At 44.9% G+C, this 15281-nt stretch overlaps 1 protein-coding gene across 1 annotated transcript; it reads left to right on the forward strand.

Annotated features, from left to right (window-relative positions):
- The first annotated feature begins 82 nt into the window (after positions 1 to 82).
- Positions 83 to 14459, forward strand: LOC122535231 (androgen receptor-like). Its single transcript, XM_043666589.1, has 2 exons — positions 83 to 3094; positions 14052 to 14459. The coding sequence occupies exons 1-2, from the start codon at positions 2935 to 2937 to the stop codon at positions 14081 to 14083; spliced, it is 192 nt and encodes a 63-aa protein (XP_043522524.1). The 5' UTR covers positions 83 to 2934; the 3' UTR covers positions 14084 to 14459.
- The last annotated feature ends 822 nt before the right edge of the window (positions 14460 to 15281 follow it).

The following is a 15281-nucleotide window of genomic DNA, read 5'->3' on the forward strand; positions in this document are numbered from 1 at the left end:
TTTTTTTTTTTTTTTTTTTTTTTTTTTTTTTTTTGTTTTTGTTTTTCTCTTTTTTTTTTTTTTTGTTTTTTTTTTTTTCAGAAAAATTCGTGAGTCAACGGCGTTAATTTGTGTCTCATCCCTTCCAGTGACGCGTATACACGTTCGAAAAGATTAGAAAAACAGGACGCGCCAAGTTGGCTGTATCAAGTGCGTCCAGATTAACGAGTAGAAACATTGAAACCGAAAGTGCGAACTGGATGAAACTCCCTCGAAGAACAGTTCTCTGAACGAGACCTACTGACCTATCGACTCGCCTACTGCCCCACCTTTCCTCTGCTAGCGCTGCTGCGTCTTTTTTTCTCTCTCTCTCTTTCTCGCTCCCTCTCCCTCGACGTTTCTCGATTCTGTTGTCCTTGTCTTGTAGCCGGATGGATATCGAACATGGTGAATAGGTAAATTGACGCATCGGAGGACACCGACCGGTGGAGGAAGTGGATATTAGAAAAGGCAGGAGGTCGACGTGGCTGCGCGTACGAACGCGCGGATGAATCGAAGAGAGTCGTTCTTTGAACGAGACCCACTGACCTATCGACTCGCCGCTGCTCCACTCCTACTACCCTCGTCCGTCATCTTTTTTCCCTTGCCACCCTATTTCAGCTTTTCTCCCCTGCGTTTGTTGGCGTGCCGCGCGTCGGGCTATTCGTAATTCCATTTCGTATCTTAGCTGACAAGGGGTAACGTTCGAGGATAACGAAAGGGTCGATACCAACGCGGCGTACATACAGACAGACACGTAATATACACATTATACGCATGTATATAAGGACAAACGAGTGCCTAAGTATTTTCAATTGGTACTTTTTCGACTGATCTTGTTCTAGGCGTAACAATTTCGAGATTCTTTCTCTCTCTCTCTCTCTCTCTCTCTCTTTCTCTACTCCCTTGGTCTTTTCCTCCCGTTTTTCCTCTCACATTCGTTGCTCCGCTTTGGAGATTTTTTACTTCTTGTTTTATAGCGCTTGTATCGCGTCGACCGTATATTCAGGGTATACACTATATGCTATATTAATCTCGATCGCGTTCTTCAATTTCGTTGGATTCGTGGAAGTAAAGGTAGATCGAGTCGAGTAACTGAATTAAATTTTTGAGTGTCGTTGATACAAGGTGAAGAGTGCCTAAAATTTTATGCCTTTCTCGATTGACTGATTATTCATACGTGGACACCGTGAACACGTAACAGTATGTATCGTTGTTAAAGTCCCTGTGTGTCTTGTTCTCGCATTTATCTCTATAGCGTTACACCTTGATTCTTTCGACTTCTTGTCCCTTCGTCTTTATCGCGAAAGAGGATCGAAAAGTGGAACTCTTTCATCACAAAGTAACGAAGGTCGACAACGCTTTGCGATCGATACGATAAACAGTGCCTCGAGATTATTCTCTTTTCTCGACTGATCGACGAAGAAACATATACATTGTTGTACCTTGTAAGCTTCCCTAATTTTTCGCTTGTTGCCCTCTCCCTTGGGTATGTCCTTTTGTTTTCGAAAAAGGGAAACTTTTGTCGAGATAAATAATCGAGGGCGGAAAGAGGGGTAAGGGGGGAAACTCTTCCAACGACTAACTAAAATACTCGTACGTAAAATACTCGTCTCTGCTCGAATTTCATCGTCTTTTCCTCTTATCGAAATTTCGATCTCGAGTTTTCAACGCCCCTTGAGAAATACCTCCCCTTTTTCTTTCGCTCATCGTTCAGAGAACGGATCGTGATCAACGAGCGTGGAGTGATAACGATCGACCGTATACGCGAGGAATAGTACACGAAGGTCGATAAAAATCGATCGCACCCGGATTACCTCTTCGATGTCTTGCATCGACGATGCATCGAGAACGATCTCGTCCACGTATCGGCTATCGCTGACTACTCGATCGCGCGAACGCGATCACCGAAGGAATCAACGTGTCCCGTCGACCAGGTTGCCAACGTAATCGAACATCGTCGAACTGTTTTGCCGGGTCGACAGTGCGAGCGAGCGATCGATCGATCGTTCATACGGTACACAGAGGCAGCCCTTGACAGTGCATCTTTAATATATCGTTCGCGGAAGAGATGGCATCCGGATTGCGATTCCAAGCCGTCGTTGTAATGTCCTCCTCTGACGTCAAACGGGATTGCGTGGCAACCGTCGAGGAATCTTCTTCTCCCTGTGAGAACGTGACGTGCTGGTTCAGGTTAACGTTAACAACGACGACGACGACGACAGCCTGATCGTGTAAGAACGAGGCAGGCACCTCGAGAAAGAGAGGGGAAAGTCGTCAGCAATAAACAAGGAATAAGGATAACCAAGTGGAGAAGAAAACCGGGGGCAAAGGAGAGGTTTGAGAAAGCCAACGTTGCTAAAGATCGATCGAGCTAATGCGAAATATAAAAGACACGCACCTATAAAAAGGAGATACTAGAGCGTGCGAGGTACAGCAAGAAAAAGTGTAAAAAGAAAACTATAGGAAGAAAATATATATACGTGTGTTCATCTATGACCGGACAGTGTGAAGAAATTCGTTAATCGAGCAGACGCACGTTAATCAGCTCGAGCTGTGCGTAGGTACGCTCCGTGCGAGTCAGGGTAACAATTTTCCACCTGCGGAGCGAGATCGGAACTGTGTCTGATTCAATACGATCAGCATCTACTCGTCTGGTCGCGTCGAATCGCGTCGAGCCACGGAGCGAAAACGAGAACAGTGTGACAGCCGATCACGTTCCGTATCGCGTTTTTCTCTCCCCCGAGCGCCAGGAAAATGTCGCGGCTGTCGTTGATGGAAGTTTGAAGAGAGAGAAACTGCACGCTGCGAGAAAGAGGGGAAAAAATTCGCGGAAAAACACGAATCGAAAAACGTATATCGGGGGGGGGAACAGAAGGAAACGTAAGAGAAAAGAGAAAAGAAAAGGGGGAGAAAATGGCGGAAAGTGCGGCTAGTCCGGGTTCCGTGCAGGTGGCTGCCAACAGCCCGCAGCAACAGCAGCAACAATCGCAACAACAGCAACAAACGCAACAGAATCAACAGCCACCGGATATAAGCAGCTCGCAGTTGGCGTCTCCACCGATCACGGGCACAGGTACGAATAGGAAACGATCGAGATCTTCCGGTAGGGTTATATTTAACATCTACAGGCACTCAATTTAGATTTGCTTTTTTGTTCGATTGTAGCGACAATTTCACGTTTCCTTCGTGATTGTCTTTCAGACAGAATCCTTCTCTTTGGACTGTTTTTCATGCGTAAACATACGAATGAAAAACTTTCCCGTTGAAACAATTGCGTCGAAGAGGGAACGGATAGACCAGAAATGATCCTTTGCAAGTCGAACGGGCTCAGCGAGTCGAACGTTACCGTCTCTGTCTCCTTAAAGTCAAACTGATACCTCGCGAACGTTTTTCTCCGTTCAACGGATTTCTCCGCGTCGACGGAAGAAAACGTCCAAGATCGGACCTCTTGCATCCAAGAAAGTCAAGATCGTGCATTGAACAGACGAATCGATCGAATGGAGACTGCAAAGCACTGATATTAAAAAATATAGGTGAAAGTCTCGCTGCGATATCTGTATCGAGGAGCAATTACATGGCACATCGCCAACCGAAACGGATCAATGTCGAACGCGTAATGTTTCCTAGGGAATGTTTCCTTTGAACTCTTGCGATATCGCGTCGCGTTTTAATTAACGAAATTAATTCCAACCTGGTTGCTGAAGCCTCTCGTTGGCTTCGATCGAACAACCAATAGTTTCCGAAGCGTTTTCGCGAGGCGGTTATACGTAAAATATATACGTAAAAACGTTCTATGCTGAAGACGATAGGCTTCTTATCAGCATGAAGAAATCTGCTGTATCAATTTAGATGTTTATGACTAAAGGGTAACGGGACGTTTGCTTTTTCTCGCTGACAAGAAGTCCTAATGGCCGCCACGTTTCGATCACGATTATTATCTTGTTGTTATCCCCGGTAGTCGATCACGGTCCTGTTACGTTTAACATCCTCCAGAGCCGATTGACGTCGAATCGTTCTTGAAGATGTTCAAAATGACATTACGTTAGATCAAAGTCAGGGCACTCGAACGGCCCGTACTTTAAATTGATTGGCTATAATTGACTATCAGCGGGAAAGGCAAATACAAATTTGAATCGGATACAGTAGAATCATAGTAGTAGCCTAATCTATCAACTAAAAACTATACTCGTTTTAACGCGTCTGCACGAAATTAATTTCGAGTACAGACACCACATGGGTCCCAACTGTGAGCGAAACGCGACGATATTTTGGTCCTTCGAGCCGGATGTGAAACGAGTCGCTCCCATTTCGTAAGCGGAACGCGATTCAACGATCGTTGGGAGTAATTGATTTCAACGTGCAAAGAGGGTTGAAGCAGTTCCTCGATTTCACATTACGTGACAAATTCACACAGAAGAAATTCAATTTCACGAAAACTTGCAATTAAAAGTACGTTGAAGAAATGACGTAACGAAGCACGTTCTTACTTGACCGATCATTTTTCGTTGCCGAATAAATTCTTTGCTCCGCTTTTCATCAACCATAGATTCCAGCAACCACGAATCATTTTTCTATCGGCAAAGTCGGTCCAAGTTCAATCTTCGATCCAATCCTGCGATAAACGTCTTGAGCAAACGGTCGGTGTATAGAGAGACGTACGTATGTAATAACAGAAAAATAAAACGCGTCCAGCAGCGACCACTCGTAATCGCCGATGCCCTCGAAATACCTCTACGATAACTAGTAACGAACCACTTGGACCACTCTGGATCGTTATTTCGTTCGGTGCAACGAATGCTGCTCACGCAGCTGGAGGAGCCACTCCTCAACGGGATCAAGAACATCGTGTGATTCATAATCGAAACGAGGCCAAATTTTTATCGAGTCGTTAGATCTCGGCTGACGATCGAGAATTTCGCTTTACCCTTTGTCATTCCTTCCTTATCATTTTCTTCGACGTAACGAGCTTCGGATTTCAAATTGAACCGGCGAAGAAAAGAGAGAGAAAAGAGAACGTCTGGATCGATGCGAAAAGGGCCAAGTCCACGTGGCAGTCCACGGACATAAATCAAAGTTGAGTTGGCTGCGGAGAGGAGCGAGAGAGAAAGAGAGACGGACGGACGGACGGTAGAGGTCGATCGTTCGGTTTGGTAACGTAATGAAGGGCCATTACTCGTCGCGGGTTGTTCAGCGAGAGAGACGGTGCGGCTCGATATGTCGGCGCTTTTCGTGCACGCTTCTCATCCCACGGCGCGGCGTGGCGATGCACAAGCGGCTGGAGAGAAAGGGGCAGAGAAGAAGGCGGCTGGCAGAGCTGGGTAGGAGAGAGAGCGCGAGTAGTCGCGTTAGCGGATCTGTCGGTCGAGTAACGGAACGCTTTCGAGTACCGCTAGCACCGGCTCTGACGCGGTTACCGGGCACCGTTACTTCGGTGATCCGCGAGTACCCACCACGTGCTGTCTCACCGTTCTCTTTGAAGCACGCGGCGCGTTCGACTGGAAGGAAAACGTTTGCACCGGGACGAACCGGCGCGAATTCGTCGAACCGTGGAAAAATTGCGATCCCTCCTCTGCCGCGGCGACGGTGTTCGCCATTGATTTACAACCGATATATACGCTTGCTTCTTCGTCTTCGTCTTCGTCTTCGTCTTCGTCTTCGTCTTCTTCTTTTTCTACTTCCTCGTTTCGTAACTGATTGCCGCATTTCTTTTCTCGTGAGCCGGCCAGTTCCGTTTACATTAGCTTTGATTCATTGTTACGGCTTATGGGTAACCGCTGTTTGTTTTTACGCTGTACGTTTACCATCGAGCGTCGCAACGGTGAATCGCAGGGGCCGTGGAAACACACTCGGAGCAAGAATCGTTGGGAAACTGTGAAAATGAGTTTTATTGGGTACTTGATTGGTATCATTAGACGCGAGCAATGAATAACTTGATTTAAAGCTTTTGGAATCTATTTGCGTCCATTGATCCATTCGCGAAGGTACCTAATAAATATCTGTAATCGACGTTCATTCTCGTGCTATTATACAGAGAAAGATGAAACAATGTCCAAACAAGAGTTTCGAACCAAGTACTTATAAAAATCCTTTGAGACATATACCGTTCGATTGCTTGTCGTCTGTAAAGCTAAACCAATCTACCAATCTACCGCAGAAAAACGAGGATCATTTATCGATTGTCAATGTATTAAACGCTCCGAAAATACCAGTCAATCGAGAATTCATACGAACGTAAATTATTGTCCATTGTCTGTCCTGCCAATCAATCCAATCGTTGACACGAAATATTACTTAACAGTGCGGTGGTGTAAACGCGACAACGAGACTGTTATCGCGAGGCACGTTCGATGGCAAATGCATCGGTACACTCGGTTCGGGAAGATAATGGAACCGGTTGCGTTGCGAAGGTGCGCGCAGGAAGCCGCGAGCAACTGCTAGAATCACAGTTAACCGGGCAATTTTTCAGGCGCCTTGTTATTACAACGTTACGACGCTTCGCCGGCGCGCACGGCCAAGCTTTCTCGCGTTTTAAAAGCGCCGTTTTAATCGCCTCCTCTTCGTCCCGAACCGCAACCGGCTGCGCGGCGTCACGCACGCGTATTACGCGTAACGGAAAAAGGAACGAACACACTCCGAATGAATCGGTGTTCCTCACGCGAACAAGCATCCAGCCATCTCTTCAAGGTGCATCCCGCGCCAGGTCTAGAGGTTAGGAGGCCAGACACTTTGCCGTTTGCCGCTCGCTCGCATCCGCTACCATGGGAAATCCTCCGCTAGCCAATATTTGTCGTAACGTTCTTCGCCGTTCGTTGATCATTCATGGATCGTTTAAGCGTTATCGTTCGTCGGTTGTAATATTTGCTCAACGTCGATATTCGACGCGTGCACGCATCGTCTCGTTAGCGATTTGCTACCGTTGCATCAACGTTCCCGTCGTTCGTTGATTTTTACACTCGCGCTTCGTTCGTTTCGGCTCTCCGAGGATTCGATGCACATTTTCCTCGATTTTTGTTACTGCAAAAACTGTTGGAGAATTTTTTTTCCTCCGGAAAAATCGGTGCAACAATTTATTTTTATCATTGTTTTAAAATCGGCGACAGAAGCTCGATATTCACTGTTTTCTCACGCCGACAATCGACAAAGTTTACTATTTATTAGTAGAAAGTCGCGAAGGTTACAAAGTCAACGATTTACTCGCTTGTCGCTGCTACTCGCTCAATCATGCTCGAATATCTATCATTTAACAGGGCGATTAATCCACGTTCCCGAGCAATTACCTAACGTGTCTCGCGTTTAATCGTTACGACTCGACGATTGCCGTTACATAAAGCCGCACCACTTTGTTTCGCCTAATGGGTCATTTCACCTGATTAAGGTTTCTCCGCGTTCTCTGCAGCTTTATCTTTATTGTTAGGCTAGCATGCGCGTGCATCATGCTGAAATCGCGAAGCACATCTCTCGAATCTACAGGTTACGAGCCACTTTGCTATTTGCCGCGCATGTTCTCCACGTACCATCGATATGCGATAATCGGCCAACTTGATATTTCGTGCTTTGCACGTTTTCTTCCTCTAAGTGCTCTGCCTAGAAATTACGCTTGAATTGTCTTAAAGATACTTTTAAAATAACACTCGATATCTTATTGCTCAAAGATAAATTCTACCCGAGATTTTCAGTATAACAATCGAACAATTTCGAAGTTAAATGTCCCCAGTTATAGTTCGTTTTAACGATGAAAATTTTTAATCACAGTGCAGGGGTCAGTGAAACGATCCACGAATGAAAACCGTTGGATGTTTTACGACTGCGACATTACGATGCAAAACAATCTAATACGTTCGTCTAGCAGAATGGATCGAAATATGGCGTGCTTTCAACGTTCCTTTTGTCGAAAGAAAGGGAACACCGGCCCCTGTTGTTTCCAACCTTTAAAATCTCACCGTTCCAAAGGTCGAATTAACATCAATTTGTACAATTATCGCTCGACCGATGAAACGCCTCCGCGGAATGGCTCTCGAAATGGAAGGATGAAAGAAGATTCCACGGAAAATATACATTCTCAAACGTCGCGTAGAAATTACTTTTCGCGTCGTAAAAAGTAATTTCTGTTAAGCGGGGATGCCGTCGCGCAAGAGAGGAGAGAGAATGTTCCTTTTTCGTTAACGTTTCGTTCGCGGATAATGAAGCATATTCGCGTGCTTTTCGCGAAACGCCAGAAAATAACACGCTCGTCACTTGCGCGCTAAATATAATCCAGCGGCAGAAACGAATTTAGATCTTGCGTATCTAGCTCTCCCCCCTCGCCCCGAATCATGCAATGTGATTAATAATCGCCGAGTAAATGTTATTTTTGCTGAACGAAAAAGTCGCTCCGAACTTCTCCGAATCGAGATTACGTTACGATTGTATCATACGCTGTGCCGGTTTTACGGAAGGAGGAGGAGGAGGAGGAGGGAGGCTTGGAAATAACGCGTCCAGGCATTAATCACACGAGTACGTCCGCTAAGTCTGAGGGTTACGAGGTCAGGCAGTTTGCCATTAACCGCTCGTGTCCGGCACACACCGAACATATGTATATATTCCGTCGATGTTTGTTCGTTTATCAGTTACTGGCATCTGTTACACGAAACGTTCGAGCGTGTGTAACAAAACCAAACACACGCTCGAGAATTAACGCTCCTCGCGTGAACTTTTCTGTTGGACGATACAATTAATTTCAATAAGATACGGAATAATTTGATACATTGACTCCGTAAATGGAGGGACCGGCAATCGGAATGGAATATTCTGTTGGAACGAAGCAATTTTTACTTTTAAAGGGTAATTGCGCTACGAAAGTTGAGCGATCGATAAGCGTCTAGCAGAGGTGTTCGATACACCATGCATATTAATCCGCGATTTAAATTTAATCTCCAGAATTTCTTATCGCAGCTGCACGGTATATTTATTTTTCAATGATTTGTGGCGATTGAACGATTGAGATTGAATCGATGAACGGAAATATGGGATCGAAGGAAATTCAATTTATTATCAAGAAGAAGAAAATTACGCGGATCAGGGGAATTCGATTCTCTCGAAAGTTCGAAGCATAAAACCGTCGCTAAACGGAAGTTCGTCGGCAAGAGAATATTTCCAAGTTATATTTTATTCCAAGAGTTAGTCCGTAGTGTCTCGCGATTTCCTTCGGGACGCATGAAACGAGCGGGCAAGCGGTACGTCGAGCAATTGAAGCCTAGTTTGGTAAATAGACGTAAACAGATGGAAGCCGCCAAGGGGAGAGGGAATTCTGGCAAAGTAGAGTGCACTTTCGTGTATCAGACCTGTTTACAGTTCGGTTACATTCAATCGAGCTTCGGTCTACTCTGAAAGAGCTTCTCGCATATAAATTTCCTCCTTCTCCCTTTGTATCTTGTACAAAAATTCACGATCATTGCTCGTCTCGATCTTTGTCGTAGTTGTCGCAATCGGAAAAAGTGAAATAAGTTTGAAATTTAGAATTTTTGATGGAGGAGAAGTAATTCAAAACCGGATACCGCGTTTTTTCGTGTTTCCACGAGCGCAATAAACGACGTAACACGACGGAATGTTCCATTAAACGTTGAACTCTAATCAGTATTGAAAATACATGGTATGGAAATGAATCGAGCCTCGAATAGCTCTCCAGGGAGAACGTACGAAGACCACAGAGAAATAGTATAATAAAGTTTATTTTATTGATTTTCCACGTTTCACGTCGCTGACAGCAATTTTTTGAGACGACATATTTGGAACGAAGAATAATTCATCGAGTTGCGAGATATGAATTTTTCTCGAGTTTTTTTTTTCCACATTTTCTTTCTTTCTAATTACCGGTACGTGAAAAAGAAAGGCCAAAGACACAGAACCGTACAACTGCTGAACCGCTCAAACCTCCTGGAGGAAGCACAGATAGAACGTAACATTTGAGAAAGAGCAAAGAAATAAAGGTTTCCTTTGGGAGGGTAGTAATTCACACCCACGGCAATTTAATTCCCTCCTTAGAAGCGTCAGGTTTGCGCACGAGATTCGTCTGGTTAACGAGCTTACGGAGGCCGATGTAGGGTAAAAGTGCGTCCGACAGCGAAGCCCCGCTTCGAAGCGCGACCGTGGCACGGTTTGGCCTCCCGTCGCGCGCTTAAAACCGACTGATACCTTCTGCATTCTAGCTATATGATGAAATTCCTCGTGACGACGTCACCATTTCCTCCCCTTTCGCCCGAGCATACCCGTGTGCCGTTTCACCATTTATAGAACCAACCGCCAACCACTCCTCGCGCCGAAGCTGAAAGCTTTTTTATACGCGTCGCAGGAATGCCAGGACGCTGAATGGCGCAGGAATATTGCCAATGACGAATAACCGCGGCAAAGGGCACTTTACTTTTCGTACGTTCGAGAGCGCCGCCATTATGGTAACGCTGCAATTCTCTGTTACCTTCTTGACGAGCAGCCTTCTGCCGATTATCGTTCCGCGCGTTTTATTTGTGTCTCACTTGCCGCTGTAATTTGGCTGTAATTTGGTGTTTGTTCGACGCGAGTTTGACGGGAAGGATTGATTGTACAAACGTGCCGCGGGATTTGCGGGGTTGTAACGGTAATGAAAGACGCGCGGGACATGGAATGATCGCTCTTGGAGGTTTCATTGATAGAATAGTTACAGATACTTATCTGATTGTTGTTACTGTTGTTATAAAATAATAGTTACAGATACTTCTTTGATTGTTATTCATTTGCACAAATGAATAAATTTTTAAAAATGGGTAGAAGAAAAGGGTTGAACAAGAAATTGAATCAGATGGATAATAGGCTGATTCGGTGAAAATGCTAAAGTTACTAGAGATATTAAAGTTAATTTCCTTCAGGGAAGACTATAACGGAAGAGTTTGTCCAAATTTATTCCTACAAAATTTCATTCGAGACGATACTTTGCCTTCGTCCTTCCCACCATGCTAGAACTTTCCAAATCATTCCAACAGTCCGCGACTTTTTGATTTCGTTTGGAACATCGTTCGATCGAGCGAAATGAAATTTCGGGTATTCGGATTGGGGAGCGTGTTGTCTGAAGTGGTCGTACGGCACTGGTGTTGCTTTACCCCTCTTTCAGATTTTCAGAGTTAGAGAGACCGCTCCCACTGGATCGTTCGTCCTTTTTCCCTCTCGCATGCCGGTTATCCTCGTTTCTCGCGCATCGTATACACGTATTACGTAGCGCGGCAGTAGGCCAAGAGTTCGATGGCCTGCAGCCTTGCAAGGCCGGTCGCCGCGATGCTACCGAATACCACGTCAGATGACGCTGCTAACGCCGCGATCATCGTGGACCAATCTTACGAAGCCGACTGGTGTTCCAACGGCGCCGCTGTATCGACCGGGCCTGCTGATAACTTCTTCAGAGTTATCGTCGATGTTCAACCTTACCGACCAAGTCGGCTCGTCCAGCGGCGCCATAGTCGACCTTGTTTGGCCATTTCATTGGCTGACACGGGGATCCCCCGATTCGAATACCTGGTTTCAAATTCGCGCTCCTTTTTCTCGCAGATGTGTTCGTTTTGCTTTCTAACGTTGAATCGAAATTGTACTCGTAATCAAATTGGAGGAACGCAAGGTCCAATTTGTCTTAAATATAAAATTACTTGAGTTTACAGGTGTGTTTTTTTTTTCTTTTTTGTTTGTTTTATATTCATACTCGTTAATTAAAAAGTACGCGAATTGAAGTGATTCTGAGTTGAACGATAGGTTGGAAGATAGTTACGCCTCTGATGTATCGTAAACTAAGTATTGTGACTTTCCCTCCATCAGAGTTTACTCGGAGTATAAAACGCCTTATACGCTCAAGGACTCCCGAGTGGTTAACGATCCGAGACCTATTTTCCATTGGCTTATAAATCAGGGCAAAGTCCGATTAAACTCGTATCGAGCACGCCTATTTTGAGTTTAACGATTTTTATTAGAAGCGTAACGGACTGTCCGCATTTAGCTCCTTTTCAATTCCATTTTCCTGGGTGATAAATTTCTTTCGGTTCGACGCTGACGTGGATTGTCACGCTGAATGTCCGATCGATCGGATGATTATTCTATAAATCAAAGATAGAACTTGGAATCAAAAATTCGTTCCTTCTTTATTCAATTGAATTTCGTTTCGACTCACGTATCAGGCGAGGTGATAGAATTTGAATTGACTGGTTTGGTTCGAGAGTCACATAGTAATCTGCTGTTTCGGGTTGGATCGAAATTACTTCGTTCGAAACCAAACGTGCAACGACGAAAGGACGCCGTTAGACGAAACTGAAAGAAATGTTCAACCATTCAACGTATTAACAAAAAAGTCCTGAAATATCCGAATGGTCCAGTTAGCAAGAGTAATCATTCGTCACCGAGCCGCCAGCCATCAAACATTCAAACGGTACGGTCTGTCTTACCTCTTCTGGCTAAAGAGAGGAAAAATAAAGAGAAATAAATGCTTGGTACGGCGGTGGAGACGGGCTTCATCGAGATGGGCTCTCTCCATCGTCCGATTCTGGTGAATCGTTGGAGCGGGATTGTTGGCTCTCCGGACGTACCGAAGCGAAACGGCCGAGCGACGGTTGCAAGACGAAACTTCCGATTGCGACAGGCCTATTGCCGACAACAATCGCTCCTTACGTTAGGAGCGTGCACGGTCTCTCGGCCAGCCGAACAAACGCAAAGAAACGAGAAGGCCTCGCGATGCACGTTGATAGTTGCATGACGCTGCCTTTTAAAAAACTTCGTTTCACATCAAGCGAGACGAGGGAACGAACGGCTCACGGCACCGCGCAGCAGCAGCGGCTCTCTCTCGCAGCTCACGACGACGTTGCGCGCTGCCTTTTTCTTGTAAAAGACCGAGCTTCCGTTTTGTTCTTTGCACAAGGCACGAGGCCGGCCGAGGAGTGGAGGAGGGGTGGTTGTAAATGAACGCGTAATAATAGCTCGAAGCTGTGTTTGCGACGTGCGACCAAGTCTTTTCTTCGCACGAACGGGAACGGCAATGAAAGGAACGTTTTGACGGGAAAATGACGTTCGATGGGAACGATCGGTCCGTACTGGTACGTGGCTGCCTACGGAACTTTTGATTTTTCCTTCCTCGGGAAGGGCGAGAGCAAACGATGCGTGCGAACTCGCGTTCGACGAGCTCGATTCGATCGAGATTCAAATCTGCTGGATCTGCTGCGCGTGAGAGAACGGTGTCGGAAGTCTATTATCCAACTCCATCTTTCACTCGCGAGACGTTTGATAATTTTCGATAGGACGAAGAGTAAAATCTGAGTGAAAACTTTTTTGTATCGTGTATGTTGATTGTTACGAATTTTTCTTTGCGGTACAATAATGTTAGATTTGTCAGTTTGCACAAACTCGGGCGTAGCACGAAATGGAGTTTATCTGTGATAATTACGCGAAATTTGAATTACAAAATTCGAGATAAAAAGTTTCAAACTGAAGTTTAAAATAATCGAAATAAAACTTCGTTGTGTCGTTTCGCATTTGCTCCATGTGTAGGTACTTCCATTTAAATGCAAAGTCTTCTTATCGTCGAATTGCAAGAGACGACTGATAATTAGCAGTGACTAGAAGAGGTGTCGTTAAAGTAGGAAATTGCTCTTTCAAAAGTAAATCAAATTTCTTTATTCAAGACTCGCTGAACTCGTTGACTTGCAAGCCCGAGCACTCTCGAACTGTCCTTTCTTCTTTGCACATTTCGAAGTGAAAGCTTTCAAAATTTAGCATTCACGTGATATTAGAGGATTGCAATATCGACGTGTGGAAAAATACACTTATTTAGCAGAAAACACACATAGAGTAGCTAGTGTATGTATACGTTTACTCAATTTGTATCCCACAACTGCTGTTGCGAAACATAAGTCTTTGAGTAACAGTGGCAAAAGAATTATAGAATGTGACTGACTAATAAAAATCTCACTGCGCTAATATTACCAATTGTAGCAGCGATTTAATCAAGAAAGTTTATGATTCTAATATTTGCGATTTCTTTTGTATTTCAGGTAAGTTTCTTGCCCTTGGCACACGTATTTAGGCGAGAGTTCGCGAGAACAGTTTGGTGAGTACCTTTACGAAATCAACGAAATAGCATCGATACATCTCGTTAAAGTTTCCCGTAAGGCCGCGTCGTCGATGCTCCGCGTCGTAGCCCACACGGAGAAAAATGTATAATTCAGCGGAGCGGATAAACACGGTGTTAGCCAGTGATCGAAGTCACCTGGCAGTCCGGTCACGAATTTATTTCGCAACTATAACTTTCCTAACGCTTGGAAGTACAGGGTAGGAAAACGCCGAGGATTGCGATCTCTGGGATTTGTTTCGAGTCCAAGCATACGCGCGTCACTCGCCGCTGCTTCGTTAACGTCCAACAAAACGAAGTAATACGTTTTTCTCGATGTCGACAAATTTCATTCTGTTCGTAACAACCGATCTGTCGTGTAAGGTGTTTTGCAATTGGCGTTAGCGTATTAAAAAAATGAATCGAAAATACAATTTTTCTCGTTGCATTAGTGACTCTACAGTGCAGTTCGTGTTTTATTATATCGGACTATGAAGAACACACAGCGAAAAAGCTCGTGTTCTCCATAGATGCTCGTGTGCGAACAAAGCATAATTCTGTTCTTCGTACACCTGTTCGATGCAATAATCACGATCGGAATTAGATACGTTAGTGTAACGAGATTCCAATGATAATCCAATTTTTTCTCTTCGCAAACGAAGCTTCGAGCTATACTTTTTATTTGCTTCTTCATCATAGAATCACTTCCTCGCGGGAACGCCTTAAGATCGCAGATCGAACTTTGAATCTTGGGAAATGAGAATTAACGATCGCGCTTTATGCACCGTGAAGAAAAAAGAAAAGAAGAAAAAAAGAATGCATCGAGAAAAAGACCTGCATCCGAGTGTCTGGTATCGGCATCGACGAAAGAAACAAAAAGGCGCGTGACGTAAGCGTAACGCAAGTTACGAAATCCGAGTGCAAAGTCCGCGATATCTCTACGCGAGTCGAGAGAAAAAAACGCGCATCTTTGTAGTGACATAGGACGTGACTAGGAGAGCTGGAAACCAAATAATACCCGGCGACGTCCAACAGCTGCAAAGAGGAGAACACTTTGAAATTTTCGCACGGAGCGCGGAGTTCTACGGCACGCATGCGTGCAAGCAACGCGCCGCGAGCGGTAATACTCTCATTGTCCTCGCGGACGTTGCTCGAGGACATGATAAATTTTCCT

The sequence above is a fragment of the Frieseomelitta varia genome, unplaced genomic scaffold, assembly GCF_011392965.1.
Source record: "Frieseomelitta varia isolate USP_RPSP 00005682 unplaced genomic scaffold, Fvar_1.2 scaffold_684, whole genome shotgun sequence".
Classification (NCBI taxonomy): Eukaryota; Metazoa; Arthropoda; class Insecta; order Hymenoptera; family Apidae; genus Frieseomelitta; species Frieseomelitta varia.

Coding starts and splice junctions, on each gene's coding strand:
- LOC122535231 (XM_043666589.1), top strand. CDS start 2,935: ATGGCGGAAAGTGCGGCTAGTCCGGGTTCCGTGCAGGTGGCTGCCAAC. Junction 3,095..14,051: donor TCCACCGATCACGGGCACAG/GTACGAATAGGA, acceptor TTTGTATTTCAG/GTAAGTTTCTTGCCCTTGGC.